We start from the raw sequence: 14,591 nt of genomic DNA, 5'->3' as shown, positions 1-14,591 counted from the left end.
AGTACTGCGGGGGAAACACAAAACACATCTATGGTTTAGGTACATGTTTGTACGGGTTACACACTGGCTCTATACCTTAAGTGTTTGGTGAAAAAGCAGCTTTAGCGTAATTTTGTGTAGCCCCCTAAAAAATGTGCTGTTGCACGACATTATCATGATGCCTTAGGCATCTAATGCACTGTGCAGTACTGAGCAAATTTGTGCAATTTCTTCTAAAAACATGGAAAAAAAAAAAGACGTGACCCACTAGCTAAGGAATGTTAATGGAATTTTACTAAATTGGTAGATTAGGATTTTTTTTTTTTTTTTAAAAAAAAAAAAGCTAAGCAAAAAAAGAATGATTACAAAATTTAAAATTATGTTACAGATTTTTTTTATTCATTAACTGTTTTTCTTGTTTATTTTTATAACAATTTTAAGGTAATTCTCTTGTATTTTTTTTCTAATTTCCTGCTAACTTTTGGGTAATTTCTTAAAATTCTCATTGCCTTTTCCCCATGTTTTTTTAAACAAATGAAGCCAATTCGCTCAGAAGGGTTAAATGACCAAATGACTGATCAAAATCAGTCTGAAAGACTTTTTTTCATCTCCATAAATCCCTTGAAAGCAGACCCAGTTATTCGCTGCACAACTGTAGTGTGGACGGAAGGATAAATGTGCTGTCTGCGTTTTGAGCAGCAGGAACTCTCCCCGAGGGTCGACAGGCCGGCACATGTTCACCCAGAATTGCATTTCGATTATTATATGTAAACTTTGTCACCCCCGCTGCAGCATTAAACAGGCTCCAGCCCCCGCAGTCAGATCAGAGTATCAGTGTAGTTGTAAGCAGGCTGGGCATGAGTCACATATAATAACCAGCACTACTCTGTTCCAAAACAGTGAAACCAGAACTTACCTCTGATCACAGATAGAAAGCATATGAGATGAAGTGATTTATTACCTAGGTGTCTGCTTGCCTAAAATCAGTCTCCTTAACCCTTCCATGCTATTATAATGATCCTGTCATGCAGAGATGCAGCGCAAAGTTACTGTGGCCCTGAGGGTCAAAATGCAGCATTTCAGAAAACAAAACATATCGGAAAAGACTAACATTTTCCAACAGCACTACAACATTTCCCAAAAGACTATGGCGTTTAAAAACAAAACAGAAATAAAAATTCCCAAAACACTACATTACTCATATCACTGATAATTCCACTATATATCTTCTTTGTATTTAAGGGTTGATCTATTATAATATACTTTTAAGATTAAAAGGTATAGAGTGTAAAACACAAGGCCCCATACTGCACTGTATGTCTGGGAATAAAGTGGATAAAACTTGATAAAGGCTGCTTATTTCCAGCTCTTGTGAGCATGAGTCATGTCTCAGTCGACCTGCTCTGTGGTTAGACTGGTATGCAGCAGATGGCGGCTCAGGTCAGACATGGAGGATTTCATTGTTTACACGGGGTAATAGTTAACAGTCATCAAGTTACATTATAAGGAGGTACTGGCTCTTTAATGATACTTAATATACACGAAGGGACATCAACGGAAAAACAGTGAGAGGAATGTGAGTGAATAAATAAAGTTACAGCCAACAACCAAACTGTTTCTGCACGCCAGTCCCCGCAGCTGAAAGCTTCCTGTAGCAGAGGATGAGAGCTGTGTGTGTGACGCGGGTCATTCCTCAGAGCAGTCCTAAGCTCTGACCAATGAGCCTCGTACGGAGAAACTTAAGTCTAAGTGTGATTCTTCAGTGTTGACTGCAGTGACAGCTTCATGACCACCCTCGAAAGGACTACCCATGTGAAATTAAGGATGTCCCAATCAGATCAGATTGATTAGCCCAATCAACCCATTTTTCAACTGATCAGCATAATTTTGAGCATGCGCCCCGCCCGATCCTTTTTTCATGTCCACTGTAACACAGGTGTGATAAACTGGGAATGTTAAAGTTCAGCTATAACACTATTTTTTATTACTCATTTAAAGTGTTCTCTACTTTACTTTGCTACATTAAGTAGATTTAAGAGCAATTTCTGAACACATTTTACTTTGTTTACTTTTATTTTGTTAAAAAACGCAAATGTATTTAAAATACCTCTCAGGGGGACTGAGAGGTATTTTAAATACATTTGAGTTTGTTTACTTGGTTATTTTATATATGTAAAAACAGGAAATGCTCTTCTAAACAGAAATGTGAATTCATGATAAGAACCATGTAAAAATATTTTTAGTTTCATAACTTTATTTTTTAAACAAAAATAAAAACCCCTTAAGGAACTGTTTGGGTGCAGACATTTTTCTTGTGTTGCATTACAGAGTTAATTAACCGTAAAGTGCACACTGGATTGATTGTAATAACTTTAAAGCACTTGAAGTGTGCACTATGCAGCTGTGTTATCCAGGTAAATACAAGTATGGGATCAGGACTCGGTATCAACAGATACAGAATATCAAATGACTCAGATCGGGATCGGGGGGGGCTTGATCGGGACATCTCTAATTGAAATGCTTCAATATCTTTAAACTCCAGAATTACAGAAGAAAGATTCAAAATTTCCTCTAAAGTTATGTTGACATTATCAGAAACATTAGCCAAATCTGAGACCATGATTCTCTGCTGGAAAACGGTGGATTGCCCCCTCTGGGTTGAGAGAAAGTTACTGCCACATGTGAAGGAGTTTAAGTCTTGTTTACGAGTGAGGGTAGAATGGAGTGCGAGATGGACAGATGGTTTGGTGCGGCATCCAAAGTGGTACCGGACTGTTGTGGTGAACAAGGAGCTGAGCTGGAAGACACATCTCTCGATTTCCTGGTCCATATATGTTCCTTCCTTCAGCTATGGTCATGAGCTTTGGGTAGTGACCGAACGGATGAGCTCATGGATACAAGTGGCCAAAATCAGTTTCCTCCGCAGGGTGTCCAGGCTCAGCCTCAGAGATAGGGTGGGGAGCTCGGATGTCCGGGGGGAGCTCGGAGTAGAACTGCTGCTCCTTCATGTCTGAAGTGGCCAGTTGAGGTGGCTCGGGCATCTGATCAGGATGTCTCCTTGGTGCCTCCCGCTGGAGGTACTCTGGGTGCGTCCAGTTGGAAGGAGAGCCTGTGGCAGACCTAAAACACACTGGAAGGATTACATATCTCGTCTGGCCTGGGAACACCTTGAGATTCCTCAGGAGGAGCTGGAAAGTGTTGCTTGGGGAGATGGACGTCTGGAGCGCTTTGCTCAGTCTGCTGCCCCGGTGACATGACCACGAATGACTGGATGGATGAACCAAATAGAATCCTGCATCTGCAGCTTTTATACAAAGTTATCCATCTCATAGTTGAGAGAAATAAACACAATATCAAAATGTAAATCAAACACAGATTAACAAAACAAAACATTTCCAACAAGTTCACTTTATTGTTAATTTTCATATAAAAAGCAAGTCCACTATAAAGGTAAAGCAATTTTACAAAAGAAGAGAACAAGAAGCGACAGTACGTACGTTAACATCATTCTCTGGAGTATGTTCAGGTTGAAATCATCGCTTTAAAAAGACACCATTGGTTCTGGTCAGCTTTTTTTCCCCCTCTACAACCCCAAAATCACTCCCAGTAAAAGAGAGGCTCCAGTATGCTGACACTGATGTAATGTGAGGCACGGTGCAAACAGAAGTAACAACAGGAACACTTAGTCCCTCATGCACACGGTACAGCATGATCTAGCTATGTCTTAGCATGCAGATGAACACTGGTGAATGTGACCCATCACAATCCGTGAGTAAAATCAGATCGCAGAGTCTACATGTGAAAATCAAACCGAGCAGCTCACAGCGGTAACATTAGCAGGGGTGGTTGTGGTTTGATTTCACACATGCACTAATTATCTCAGTCAGGTAACAACAGTAGCATCAGCCTCAGATTACCAAAGTAGCTTAAACACGTTCATATGGCTCATTAAAGTCCCTATGTGGAGGAGTTACTGAATCAGATTATTGCACCTTACCAGAGTTTTTGTTTGCTTACTAATTCATTACATCCCAACAAGGGCTGGAACTTTTTTTCCTCCTTCTTTTGGATCCTCCTACTATCAGTCACCATAAATGTTCAAACCCTATACAGAGGCATTATGGACTGTTTCTTGGATATCGTCCTCAGACAAAGGGCATGGCCCGTTAGAAGATAACATAACATCAAAAAAAAGTGAAAAAAGGCCCATCACAGCTTCTCAGAGCTTATGATGACTTCTCCAAAAGTAAATCCTCTCATTTGTGAAGCTTCCTTTTATTTATAACTACTTCTGCTTGAAAATGCATTCAAATGATTTTGAGGACCTGAAAACGCAAACTTTTAAAACCGGGTTCCAGAGTGTAATCTTTCTTCTGTTGTCGTTTAAACTGGCAATGTGCGGATCCTGTGAGAATGGTGACGTCACAGCCGCACTTCATTCACGCACGTGGTGCTCTATGGTTCGTGTGTCTACGGTTGTTTTTGCAGATCCGTATACTTGAGGATTGTTCTCAAAGTGTTATCATATGAACACAGATTATTCTAAAAACACAAAGCAAAGACTTTTCTGTTTTTGGTTGGGCCATTCTCATCTTAAGATGGCCTAAAAGAGACTGCTGAGTCACAGATAAGTGGAGGTTTGACTCTGGCAGACAGATGTTACAGATGTGATAAAGGCCTGAAGAACTGAAAATGACATCTGGAAGAGTTGCCGTGGTGACGTCATATGAATGCTGTCCATGTTGTATTCATACAGTTACATTAAATTCAGTAATGTACTGTAATGCCAGTGTGCAGTGTGACTGTTGCATGGTGTGGTGAGTGTGTAACGGTAACTTGTGTAACAGACAGAGGATAAACCTTGTTCAGTGTCAAACACTGGCTAACAGTGATGCTGGGTTACCTGTGAGCTGCTGCTGTGGCTGATATGCTGAAGGCGAGGTGAAACATGACGACTATCACACTGTGAGTGCAGAGGAATGCCCGGATGTGTGTGTGTGGTGTTCACATGCCCAAGGAGACTGACCACACGTCATCCAGATGCTCCACTGATGCTTTAAGGATGACCTCTGTGTGTGTGTGTGTGTGTGTAACAGGAGTCTCCAGAGGACACGTCATCTGATGCTGCTTCATCTTTCTTTCTACCAGGAAGGAGCCGTGTTGGCCAGTCGTCTCATACGCCTGGAAAAACATATTTCACTCACATTATTTGAACATTTCTGCAGATTCCCAGCTCTGAAAGAGACTTGGGCCATAGATCTTAAATGTGATGTAACAAATGAGGAATGGAACGAGGTCTGGAGAGGAGATCAGTCTGTTTGCAAAGATGTCTCACTGAAACTAACTCAGCTCAAAGCATTACACAGGTATCACTGGACTCCCAAAGAGATGTGAAAGGTCTGGAGAGGAACTGACAGCACTTGTTGGAAACGCCCGTCTAGCAAAGGGTCATATTTACAAGTTATAAGAATGTGATACTGCTCAAAAGTTTTGGTCTGAAGTTGTTAAGAAGATTTGAGCTGTTTTTTTTAACCTATGTTCAAAGTTTTTTTTTTAAAGAGCCTGTATGCATTTACAAATTGGAAACTACATTTCCTGTGAAAAAGGAAATTTGTTTGGAAAAGACAAAATGCACGAAGAGAGAAGAAATTGACACACCGTCGCTGAGTGTCCACAACCGACGTCTGAGGGGAACGCAAACAGTCACAGTTTTATGTGTTGGCCCACTGACCAAGTGTCAACTCAGTTTGGTGAACCAGCTCTCTGCAGCAGGCCTGTACCTGTACCTAACTTATCCCTTACAAATTTGTCATTGCTTATTTGTTGCACTAGTTGTTTGACTATTATGCTGTTTAGCTGTGAAATCATATTTTATTAATAAAGTCTGCTACAGTGCCAGGAGTTATTTTCCATCAACAAAATGACATACTTTTAAACGTTACTCTCCATCAAGCAGCCGGCAGCATACAGCAGCCCATTTTATTCTTTCTAATGTCATTGAAGCCACACTCATTGTACCGGTAAGCCAAACAAACCTGGAGCAGCATGAGGTACAGCTGAGCAGATCGACAGTTAGAGAATGACTGTGACCTGCTGTCTGTGTGCGACTGTCTCACCTTGTGTTCCTGTCTTGGTCTCGGATCTTCTTCTCCATTTCAGCATCTGTGAGGGTCTCCAGCAGGGGGCACCACTGGTCTGCATCACCTGTGTTGCGGATGGCAATCTCTACTGTTGGGAGCGGATTCTCACTGTGAGCAAATTACAAGCAGGGCAATGATGGAGCAGTCCAAATCAAAACAGCAAAGATCATCAGCTCAGAAAAGGTAAAATACTGTGTAGAAAGTTGGGGACGAGAAACAACACTCAAAAGTGAAAGTTTGTAGTATTTATCTCTGTCCAGTGTCTGCCGAAACCAAAGTGTTTCAGTGAGTGGTTGTGGTGAGTGTTTGGGTTACCTGAAGGCGTAGGTCCTCTGGTGCCAGCTGAGCTGACCGCGGATGCTGTAGGCGATGGTGGTGACGAACTCTCCACCCAGACCCAGCTCAGAGCACAGCTTCAGTGCAAACGACTCCGGCGAGTTCTCTCTCTCTGACATGTCCCACTCAAACTGGTCCACCAGAGAAATGTTCCCCACGTGGATGTTCAGCTGAGGACAAAAAGGAACAACAAAAAAAAATCATGTGCACTATTACCAACTTTATCCTACACATCACAGAAATATCACAGCTGCTTCACATCTGTCTCAGTCCAGTTCTTGAAAAGGACACATTTTTCCATTGCTGTAAAAAAAAAGACTGCAGAGGCCTTTGTGAGAAGCCGAGTTGGGTGTGCAGGAGATTGGAGGGATCTTCCTACAGCGTCTCCTGGGGGTGTGAAGGGAGAGACGCAAGATACTGTGTGAGGAAAGAGCTGCTTTCAGTAGCTGGAGCAGCAGCAGTGGCTGTGGCACCCACATTATGGAGGCTATTACGGTTTCTTAATACCAGGGTCGCAGTATTTATATACTTAATGTTTATTTAAAGGGACACAGCATACTAATGAACATCAGTATAAAATATAAATGTAAATGAGCCGGAGTTAGCAGGAGTGCTAATTTACATCTGTAGCCACCTGGCAGGTAACAGACAATAGACAAGAAAGAGAGAAAAAGGAAAAAAATACAACAATTCATACAGAGGACAAAAGTGCAGTAACAATAGCAATTTAAACTGTATGGCATAATGTGCATGGTATTAAGTACATGGTGCAAAATGCCTTATCTAAGTGCAAAATTCAACACGTGCTGTAAGTCAGGTTGAATTTTTAACAGAGGTCCAGCTGTGGGGACGGTGCAGAGACACTCGTTTAAACTGTTACAATTTCTTGCAGTCAGCAGGTGCTGAATCGTAAACACTCTCTGAATGTTGTACAGACCGTTTGAATACTTTGGAAAACATGGTGAAAAATGGAATAAGCAACTTGGAGAGAACTGTTCTTCAAAATTGCAGGAATGTAATTAATTAGGATTTTAAAACTACACAACACATTTTCCACTTAATAATTTAATATTTCAATTATTTTACAAAATTATTTTGATTTTTTTTTAAGCACTTTTTTTCAGGTAATTTCTTCTTTTTCTTTTACTTTCCCATTTTTGTTTGTTGGTTTGGCTTTAGGTAGTTTGTGTCTTGTCTGCCAGAGTTTGTGTCTGTTTTTGAGTCATTTCTTCTTAAGATGCCCGCTGCCTACTTCCCATGTTTTTCAAAGAAATCAAGTCTACTTGCTTAGGTTTGAAAGGGTTAATCTTGATAAATCACACAAAACAAGCTGGAGGTAATATTTAGACAACAGTAGACAACAAAAATTCATCTGAGAGAGAATTTGGCTGGAAGAATGTTGTTATTTCTGTCAGCTGGAGGTCTCGTGGGGACAAAGATGCAAATCATTTCCATGTGTTTTGTGAGTTATCCCTCAGCGCCTTATAGCATCCTGAAACTATTTTTAGGTTCTAACCAAATGTAATTTGAGTTTGGAGCTGATGTGCCGGAATTAAGTGGAGGAGCATAAATGAAGGGAGAGGGATAGATATTTGTCAGTGGCTTTAAAAAATCTGAATGAAGACAGATTAATCTGGTGGACTATATTTATGTCATGGAGGGAAATTACTTTTAACTTGAGACCCCAGAGGGAGGCTTTTGTTGAGAAGTCTAAACCCTTCAGACCAGATTCTGCATAAAAGTGCAACAGAAACACATTCCAGTTTGTTTACATGCATGTGCATGTTGTTTTCATCGTATTTTTTCATATATATATATATATATATATATATATATATATATATATATTTACAGAACATTTAGTTTCTGTCTATTTTCTCCTTAATAGAAAAGACATTAAAGGGTTCGAGGATATTCCTGTAAAGCTTCTGAGGAACTGTTGTCTCTTTGGTTCAGCACGCACCTTGATGATGACTCTCTGGTCTGCCTGCTCCTCCAGTATACTGTCAGTGGGGTAGGACTCAATCTGCTGCCGAATGGCTGAGGCGATGGCGGGGACAAAGGCCAGAGGATTGAGGTCCAGGTCATCACATAAAATCTCTGCAAACATCTCTGGGGTCATCAGTTTCTCTGAAGAGAAGGGCAGATTGGTGGGGTTCAACTTGAGGTAGCAGAAGAATTTGACACGACTGAAACTGACAATCGTGTATGTTTTGGATATATTTACCATTCATGTTCCACGTGAAGGCATCTCGCAGTTTCTGTCCGTCTATCTCCATGTCCAGACGAATGGGAACCAGCGCCTCCACCTGAGCTGCGTTCTCATGGATCACTGCGGGGTCGTGGTCATCAAAACTGAGTATGAAACAAAACTTAACATTAGATCATTACTGTTTATCCCAGCACTTCTTAAAGTCCTTTTAACATGACCTGACCATTCACACATCCTCAGTCCTGCCTTCAGTCACAACAGAGTGACAGCGTGTCACACTGCTGCGCTGCAGCGTCTCACCACAGGGGGAAGGTCCTCTTCTTGTCCCGGCCCATTCTGTTGCGGTTGATGGTGGTGGAGCAAGGCACAGCATCGAGGTGGTGAGAGCTGTTGGGCAGTGTGGGGACCCACTGACTGCTCCTCTTAGCTTTCTGCTCCCTGAGAGAGAGGACAGCAAACACAGTGTTAACCCTTTAAAACCTGGAGCCACAACACTTTTCATGTGCTGCTTTCAGACATCTTCTCAGATGTGTGCAAACCTTTGATTCCTGGACAAAATGGTGTGTTTTCTGTCAAAAATGTATTAATTGTTTCCATTTTTTAAGCACTTTTCCTTGACTTTCTTTTTCTTTCTTTTTTTAAAAGCTAATTTTCAGGTAATTTGCTTACATGTTTTTTTTTAATGTCTTTAACATTCGGGTCCTTTCTTCTTTTGTTGCTTCTTCCCATGTTTTTGCAATTAGTCAAGCTAATTTGTTCAGGTATAAAAAGGGTTAACAAGGGTGCACAATCTTTCCTGCACCTACTGCAGTTTGCATTCCAGCCAAACATCAGAGTGCAGCATGCCATTGTCTTCCTGATGCACAGGATCCTCTACAGCGTCACTTCCACAAAGCAGTCCATTCAGTTTAGTTCAGAGTGCATTTTTCACCAATGGAAATGTTCCTTATGGTCCCCATTTTTGGTCCCCCCTCTGCGTGGGATGCCCAGCACACTGATCCAGCACTAAAGGGTGGTGCTAGAAACACTGCAGTCTTTTGATTGGTCAGTAGAGAATCAACAGTGTGTTCAGTGCTGAGCTGTGGCTGCTTTAACCTCGGTTCATACCATGACAGGTATTTCAGACATTAGCAAACTATAAAACTATTAAATGAAAGAAGGCTTGCAGCCTCTAGCAGCAGCTGGAGACTGAGAAAAAAATTTAATTCACTGCTAGCAACTTTTAAGGTTTACTTGGTGCATGATGACGTGGATCCATCAAAACACCCTAAATTTCAACATGACAACTTTGACCCCTTCATCTGTCTTTATTGTCTCTCTTGGATGATACTTTTAGCAATGAGTGGATCTTCAAACCTGTGAAAATGTATAATAACTTAGATTGGATTATGTGAACTGCATATTCTTATCTTCACTTGGAAAACTTGGACCAAGCAAGATTATTCTCAGATTTTGGAAATCCCCCCTTTATGTGTAAAATCAGGGATGACCCTCTTAAACCTTTATCTACTTATGGTGAAACCACTTTCAGTGATGTGAGCGCTACTTTGGGCCAGCGTCCGTCCCTTTATGGTCTGAGGTCTCGGTACAGCTTTGGGCCAGGAAAAAAAATTAAATTGTCAAAATGAAACACAAGTGCCAAATCAGCCATTATGTGATGGAGCTTACCTGAGGTACGCTGGGGGCTCTGTGCTGATGGACACCGCTTTGTATTTCTCATCATTCCCCTCAAAGATCTCTTCACATTCTGACGCCTTCAGCAGAGTAACACTGGTGGCTTCATACAGACAGTGGGCAAGAAAACACATGTTAAATTTTGCACAAATTATGGCTAAGAATGCTTCGCATTTATACAAGCTGTCACCACTGCTGTAACATCACACTTTTGGATTTTCTGTTAGTTTGGTTTGAAGCTATCTGGCTATGCTAACCATCAGTTCACTAGTTTCACCACTGCCTGGACTTTTTTCTCTTATTAAAGTCCAATCACACTCCAGCTAATTAAGTAAAAAAATGAAACAGGTCAATTGAAGAAAATTAGAGATATGAGGATTGTTCAAAGATTGTTTCCACTTCACTCATTTTGCCTGATATCATATCTTGGTGGATTGGTCACTTGGTTCAAATATATTTTTTCATCTACAATTAAATCATTGTTTATACCAGCATTTTTTAATATAAACATGACAAACAACCTATGGACCTTCCAGACTAGGAGCACTCCACAGAGACGTTAAGTGTCCAGATTAAAAACAAACAAAGACACACCACTGACCATGTGATGATGCTACGATTTTCTTCCTCTCCTCCACAGAGGCCAGCCTCCTCCATAACGATGGATATCTTTTATACAGAGAGCCTCTGAACATGCGCAGATAGTTTCCAACCTGAGGAGCAGAAGGCAGATCTTTAAGAAAAACAAAATTCAATGACTGAAGAATGGGGAAAAATAAGCTCTACAGGGATAGACCGTGATTAAACATTTTTTTGATACAAGGTCTGACCTTTTCAATGTTTTATTTTCTGTAATACGTGTTTCTGACAGTGATCAACAGATAAATACTTCAAATTTGTGTAATTTAAGCACAATTATTAACCTTTAGGCCCTGCTTTAATATAACTCACACTCATATCGCTCTGTGCACCAAATGTGCTTTACAAAATCAAGCTTTAAAAAATATATATTTATATGACATTCTACTTTCATTAAGTTAATTTTTTAACCAACATCAGTCCAACATCAGCACGTAAAATGCAAACAGTCCCTAACGATTAAATATTACTTTAAACTAATTGCAAAAGTATTTAACTCCTTTCAAATAAACGTTGGGTAGAGGCCTGACTGCAGTTACAGCCAATATGCTGCGTGGATGGTTCTGAATCAGCTTTAAAAGTGTGGAACAGTCATTAAAATCTCTCCCTCAGTCTTCTTTCTGAAATTGTTTGAGATCTGTCAAGTTTCAGTGGGCAGATTTGTTAGGATTGTTGTCCTGCTGGAACTGAAATCTCCTCTTGGGCTCCAGTTCTCTTGCAGAGATCACAGCAGTAAGTATTCCTCCAGCTCTATTGGCTTTCTGCAGAGAATGATGAGCATGAGGATGTCTGCCTTCTTTGATGCTGTATTTGACATACAGCAATCTTATGATTTTGACTACTGTGTGTTTTTAAAAGGAAGCCCCAACTTTAAAATATCCCAAAATAAGCATCTCTGATCTCTTTTAAAAACCTCACCTCTACAAGTTAGCTGAAATTTCCAATGGATTTCTGATTTGGATGACCCTGACTATGTCCGTGACAAATTTCACATGATATTACTGTACAGTTCGAGAAATATAAAGGGATAGTCCTCCCAAATTACAGTAAAAGATTCATAACTTCCTCATAAGAGAAATGTCACTCCCAAATAACCTTATCAGGTTAAAGGAATTTTTCAAAGGATTCCTGTTCAGCTTGGTGTTTCTGACAGATTTCATGTGATTTTTCTGTGCAGCTTTTGAGAAATTTAAAGGAAAAGTCAGCTCAAATGACATTATAACATATTCATAATAGTTGTAGTCATACTCTCCAATTTTGTTATGCTGGGGAACAATGAAATAATACGAAGTGGTTCGTTGTGGGAGTCCATGTGAAGGTTAAGGAGGAGTTATAGGAAGGGTTAATGGTTCACCTTTGAGGGAGGTCACTTAAACCACAGGTGTGGAGTTGTGAGGGGATGAGTAGGTTTGTGATGTTTAGAGTGATATGGGTGTTTCTATGTAGCTATTGATTGCTCTTTCTATCAAAGACCACTTTGGAAATAGGTGCCTTCAGTAAAGCTTGTACGTGCAGTCCTCTGAGATTGTTTTTATGTCCTGATACTAACTGGTGGACATGGCTCAGAGGTGGCGCAGGTCTTTCTCTAATCCAAAGGTCTGAGGTTCGATCCCCAGCTCCTCCACTCAATGTGTGTAAGTATTCTCGGGCAAGATACTGAACCCCAAATTTCTCCCAATGCTGTGCCATCTGAGTGTGAATGAATACGAGAGGTTACTGAGTAGCATGTTGCACCTTGAACGATAGCCTCGGCCACCATTGCATGAATGTGACATATAGTGTAAAAGCGCTATACGAATGCAGTCCATTTATCATACTAGGGAGAGTTGTTAAAAAAAATAAAAAATAAAATAAAATACAGAAAAAAATCTGTTGCAATATGGTTTACTACAATTTAACAGATTATTCTATAAATTATGTTGTGGTATGGTGTTTTACAATATTTTTTCATGTGTCCCTTTTTAAGTTTGTGCAAGTGTCCCTCTAAATGTCTCTGCACGGCCCTGGGTAGACATCTCTCAGGCTGATACCCCCAAAACTCTGCAACTCACACCAAAACTATCCAGAGTGATAAACGGCAACGCTGGGCTGAGGTTTGACATGTTCTTTACACACCGTCCTCTAAACAGACACGACACAACACAGCAGACTGCTGTAGACATCGCTGAAGGGCATTACTTCTCTTCCGAACAAACGTGAAAATTGGTATGTTGAAATATCAAACGTCGATAAAAACTGAGTAGGTGGCATACTATTCCAAAACAGTAACGTTACTCTTTTGCGCGTTACTTCGTGTTGACGTAATTCAAGTAACGTGCAGTTGATAGTGTGGCTCAACTACCCTCCCTCTGCAGCAGGTTGGAATTTAAGTTACTGCAAAACAGAAAAAGCTTGTTTGCGTTACTGTTGTTAAGAGAAGCTTGAATGGCATAGATTATACATGATGCGTGATTTATGCTGCTCTGGCTTTAACCGGTTATATCCCGCTCTTCGCTGTTGGGTATTTCTTTGTTTATGAAACCATCAATGAGGCTGTTTAGCATGCTAGCATTAGCTAGCCAGCAGAAGAGCTAACTGAGGCTAACAGAAAGTGAATGCATAGACAGTCACATACCTCTGAGCCAACCATGTAAAAGTCTCCATCCTGTTCTAGCTGAAATTTCACTGGTTTCTGGCCAAACGTTTTACTTAGAGCCAGTTGCATCTTTCCGCAGTCGCTAGCAGCTAACTAATGAGAAGCCCTCTCTTCTTCAGAGGCGTTTGGGGTCTGCGAAAAACATGGGAAATCAGAGGGTCTTCAGTAAGGAAATCGTTCACTCTAGCTTTCTGCATTTAAAAACACCAGGTAGGGGTATGGCGGCTAAATAAGTGTAGAAATGCAAAGAGAGAAACCATAACTAAATGTTGCCACAACATCTCCACTTATAATGTGGCCGCTGCATCTTTATGATTTATTTTTTTCCGAAGATTTGAACGCTGCATTGGCCTTCCTCTTCGTTTCAAGGTAGAGGAACAATCCCCAAAGCGCATCATCGCCCCCTGCTGATCTAAAGTAAGATCAAATTTCTTCTCTACATTGAATCCGGTGTTGTCTCGAAGTGTACTCCCCCGACAAAGAGGTGTTTCTCTCTGTTAATGCATAGTTACCGCCTTATAAAGTTTTCTTAATAAATACTACATATGGTTATTTTTGACTAAACTAAACTAAACTAAACTAAGATAAAATAAGATAAAATAAAATAAAATTTAAAAAAGGGTTTAGTCCACATGCTCATGCTCATACTGTACTTTGGGTGCACTGATCAAAGCTGCAGTTTAAAAAATTACATTTTAAATAATATCAAATATAGCAAATAGAAAATGTGCAAAATTAACATTTCATAAAAAGGGGGAGTGGGGGAAAATAGAAGAAGGAATAACAAAAATATTAAAATAAATATAATTAAAATAGATAAAAGATACATAAAAGATATAAATAAAATGTATTAAAAAATCAAATAGAATTATGTAAGTTCTAAAGTAAAAATAAGTGCTTAAGTAATTAAAACCCACTTAGGTTTGTAACAAAACCACAAAGTGATAAGTGCAATAAGTATCAAACCATAAAAAAA

General features: G+C 40.2%; 1 protein-coding gene across 1 annotated transcript; it reads right to left on the bottom strand.

The window, feature by feature from the left end:
* Positions 1 to 3,371: 3,371 nt before the first annotated feature.
* LOC121960168 (SWI/SNF-related matrix-associated actin-dependent regulator of chromatin subfamily B member 1) lies at positions 3,372 to 13,772 on the bottom strand. The gene is made up of 9 exons (XM_042509777.2): positions 13,595 to 13,772; positions 10,943 to 11,054; positions 10,336 to 10,444; positions 8,968 to 9,105; positions 8,683 to 8,810; positions 8,419 to 8,585; positions 6,435 to 6,625; positions 6,096 to 6,227; positions 3,372 to 5,160 (listed from the first exon to the last, which is right to left on the bottom strand). Exons 1-9 carry the CDS (start codon positions 13,682 to 13,684, stop codon positions 5,121 to 5,123), a joined length of 1,107 nt encoding a protein of 368 aa, XP_042365711.1. The 5' UTR covers positions 13,685 to 13,772; the 3' UTR covers positions 3,372 to 5,120.
* Positions 13,773 to 14,591: the final 819 nt, after the last annotated feature.

This window comes from Plectropomus leopardus, chromosome 20, assembly GCF_026936395.1.
Source record: "Plectropomus leopardus strain MGB_pleo_1.0 chromosome 20, ASM2693639v1, whole genome shotgun sequence".
Taxonomy (NCBI): domain Eukaryota; kingdom Metazoa; phylum Chordata; class Actinopteri; order Perciformes; family Serranidae; genus Plectropomus; species Plectropomus leopardus.
This window is presented reverse-complemented; position numbering and strand designations above follow the sequence as displayed.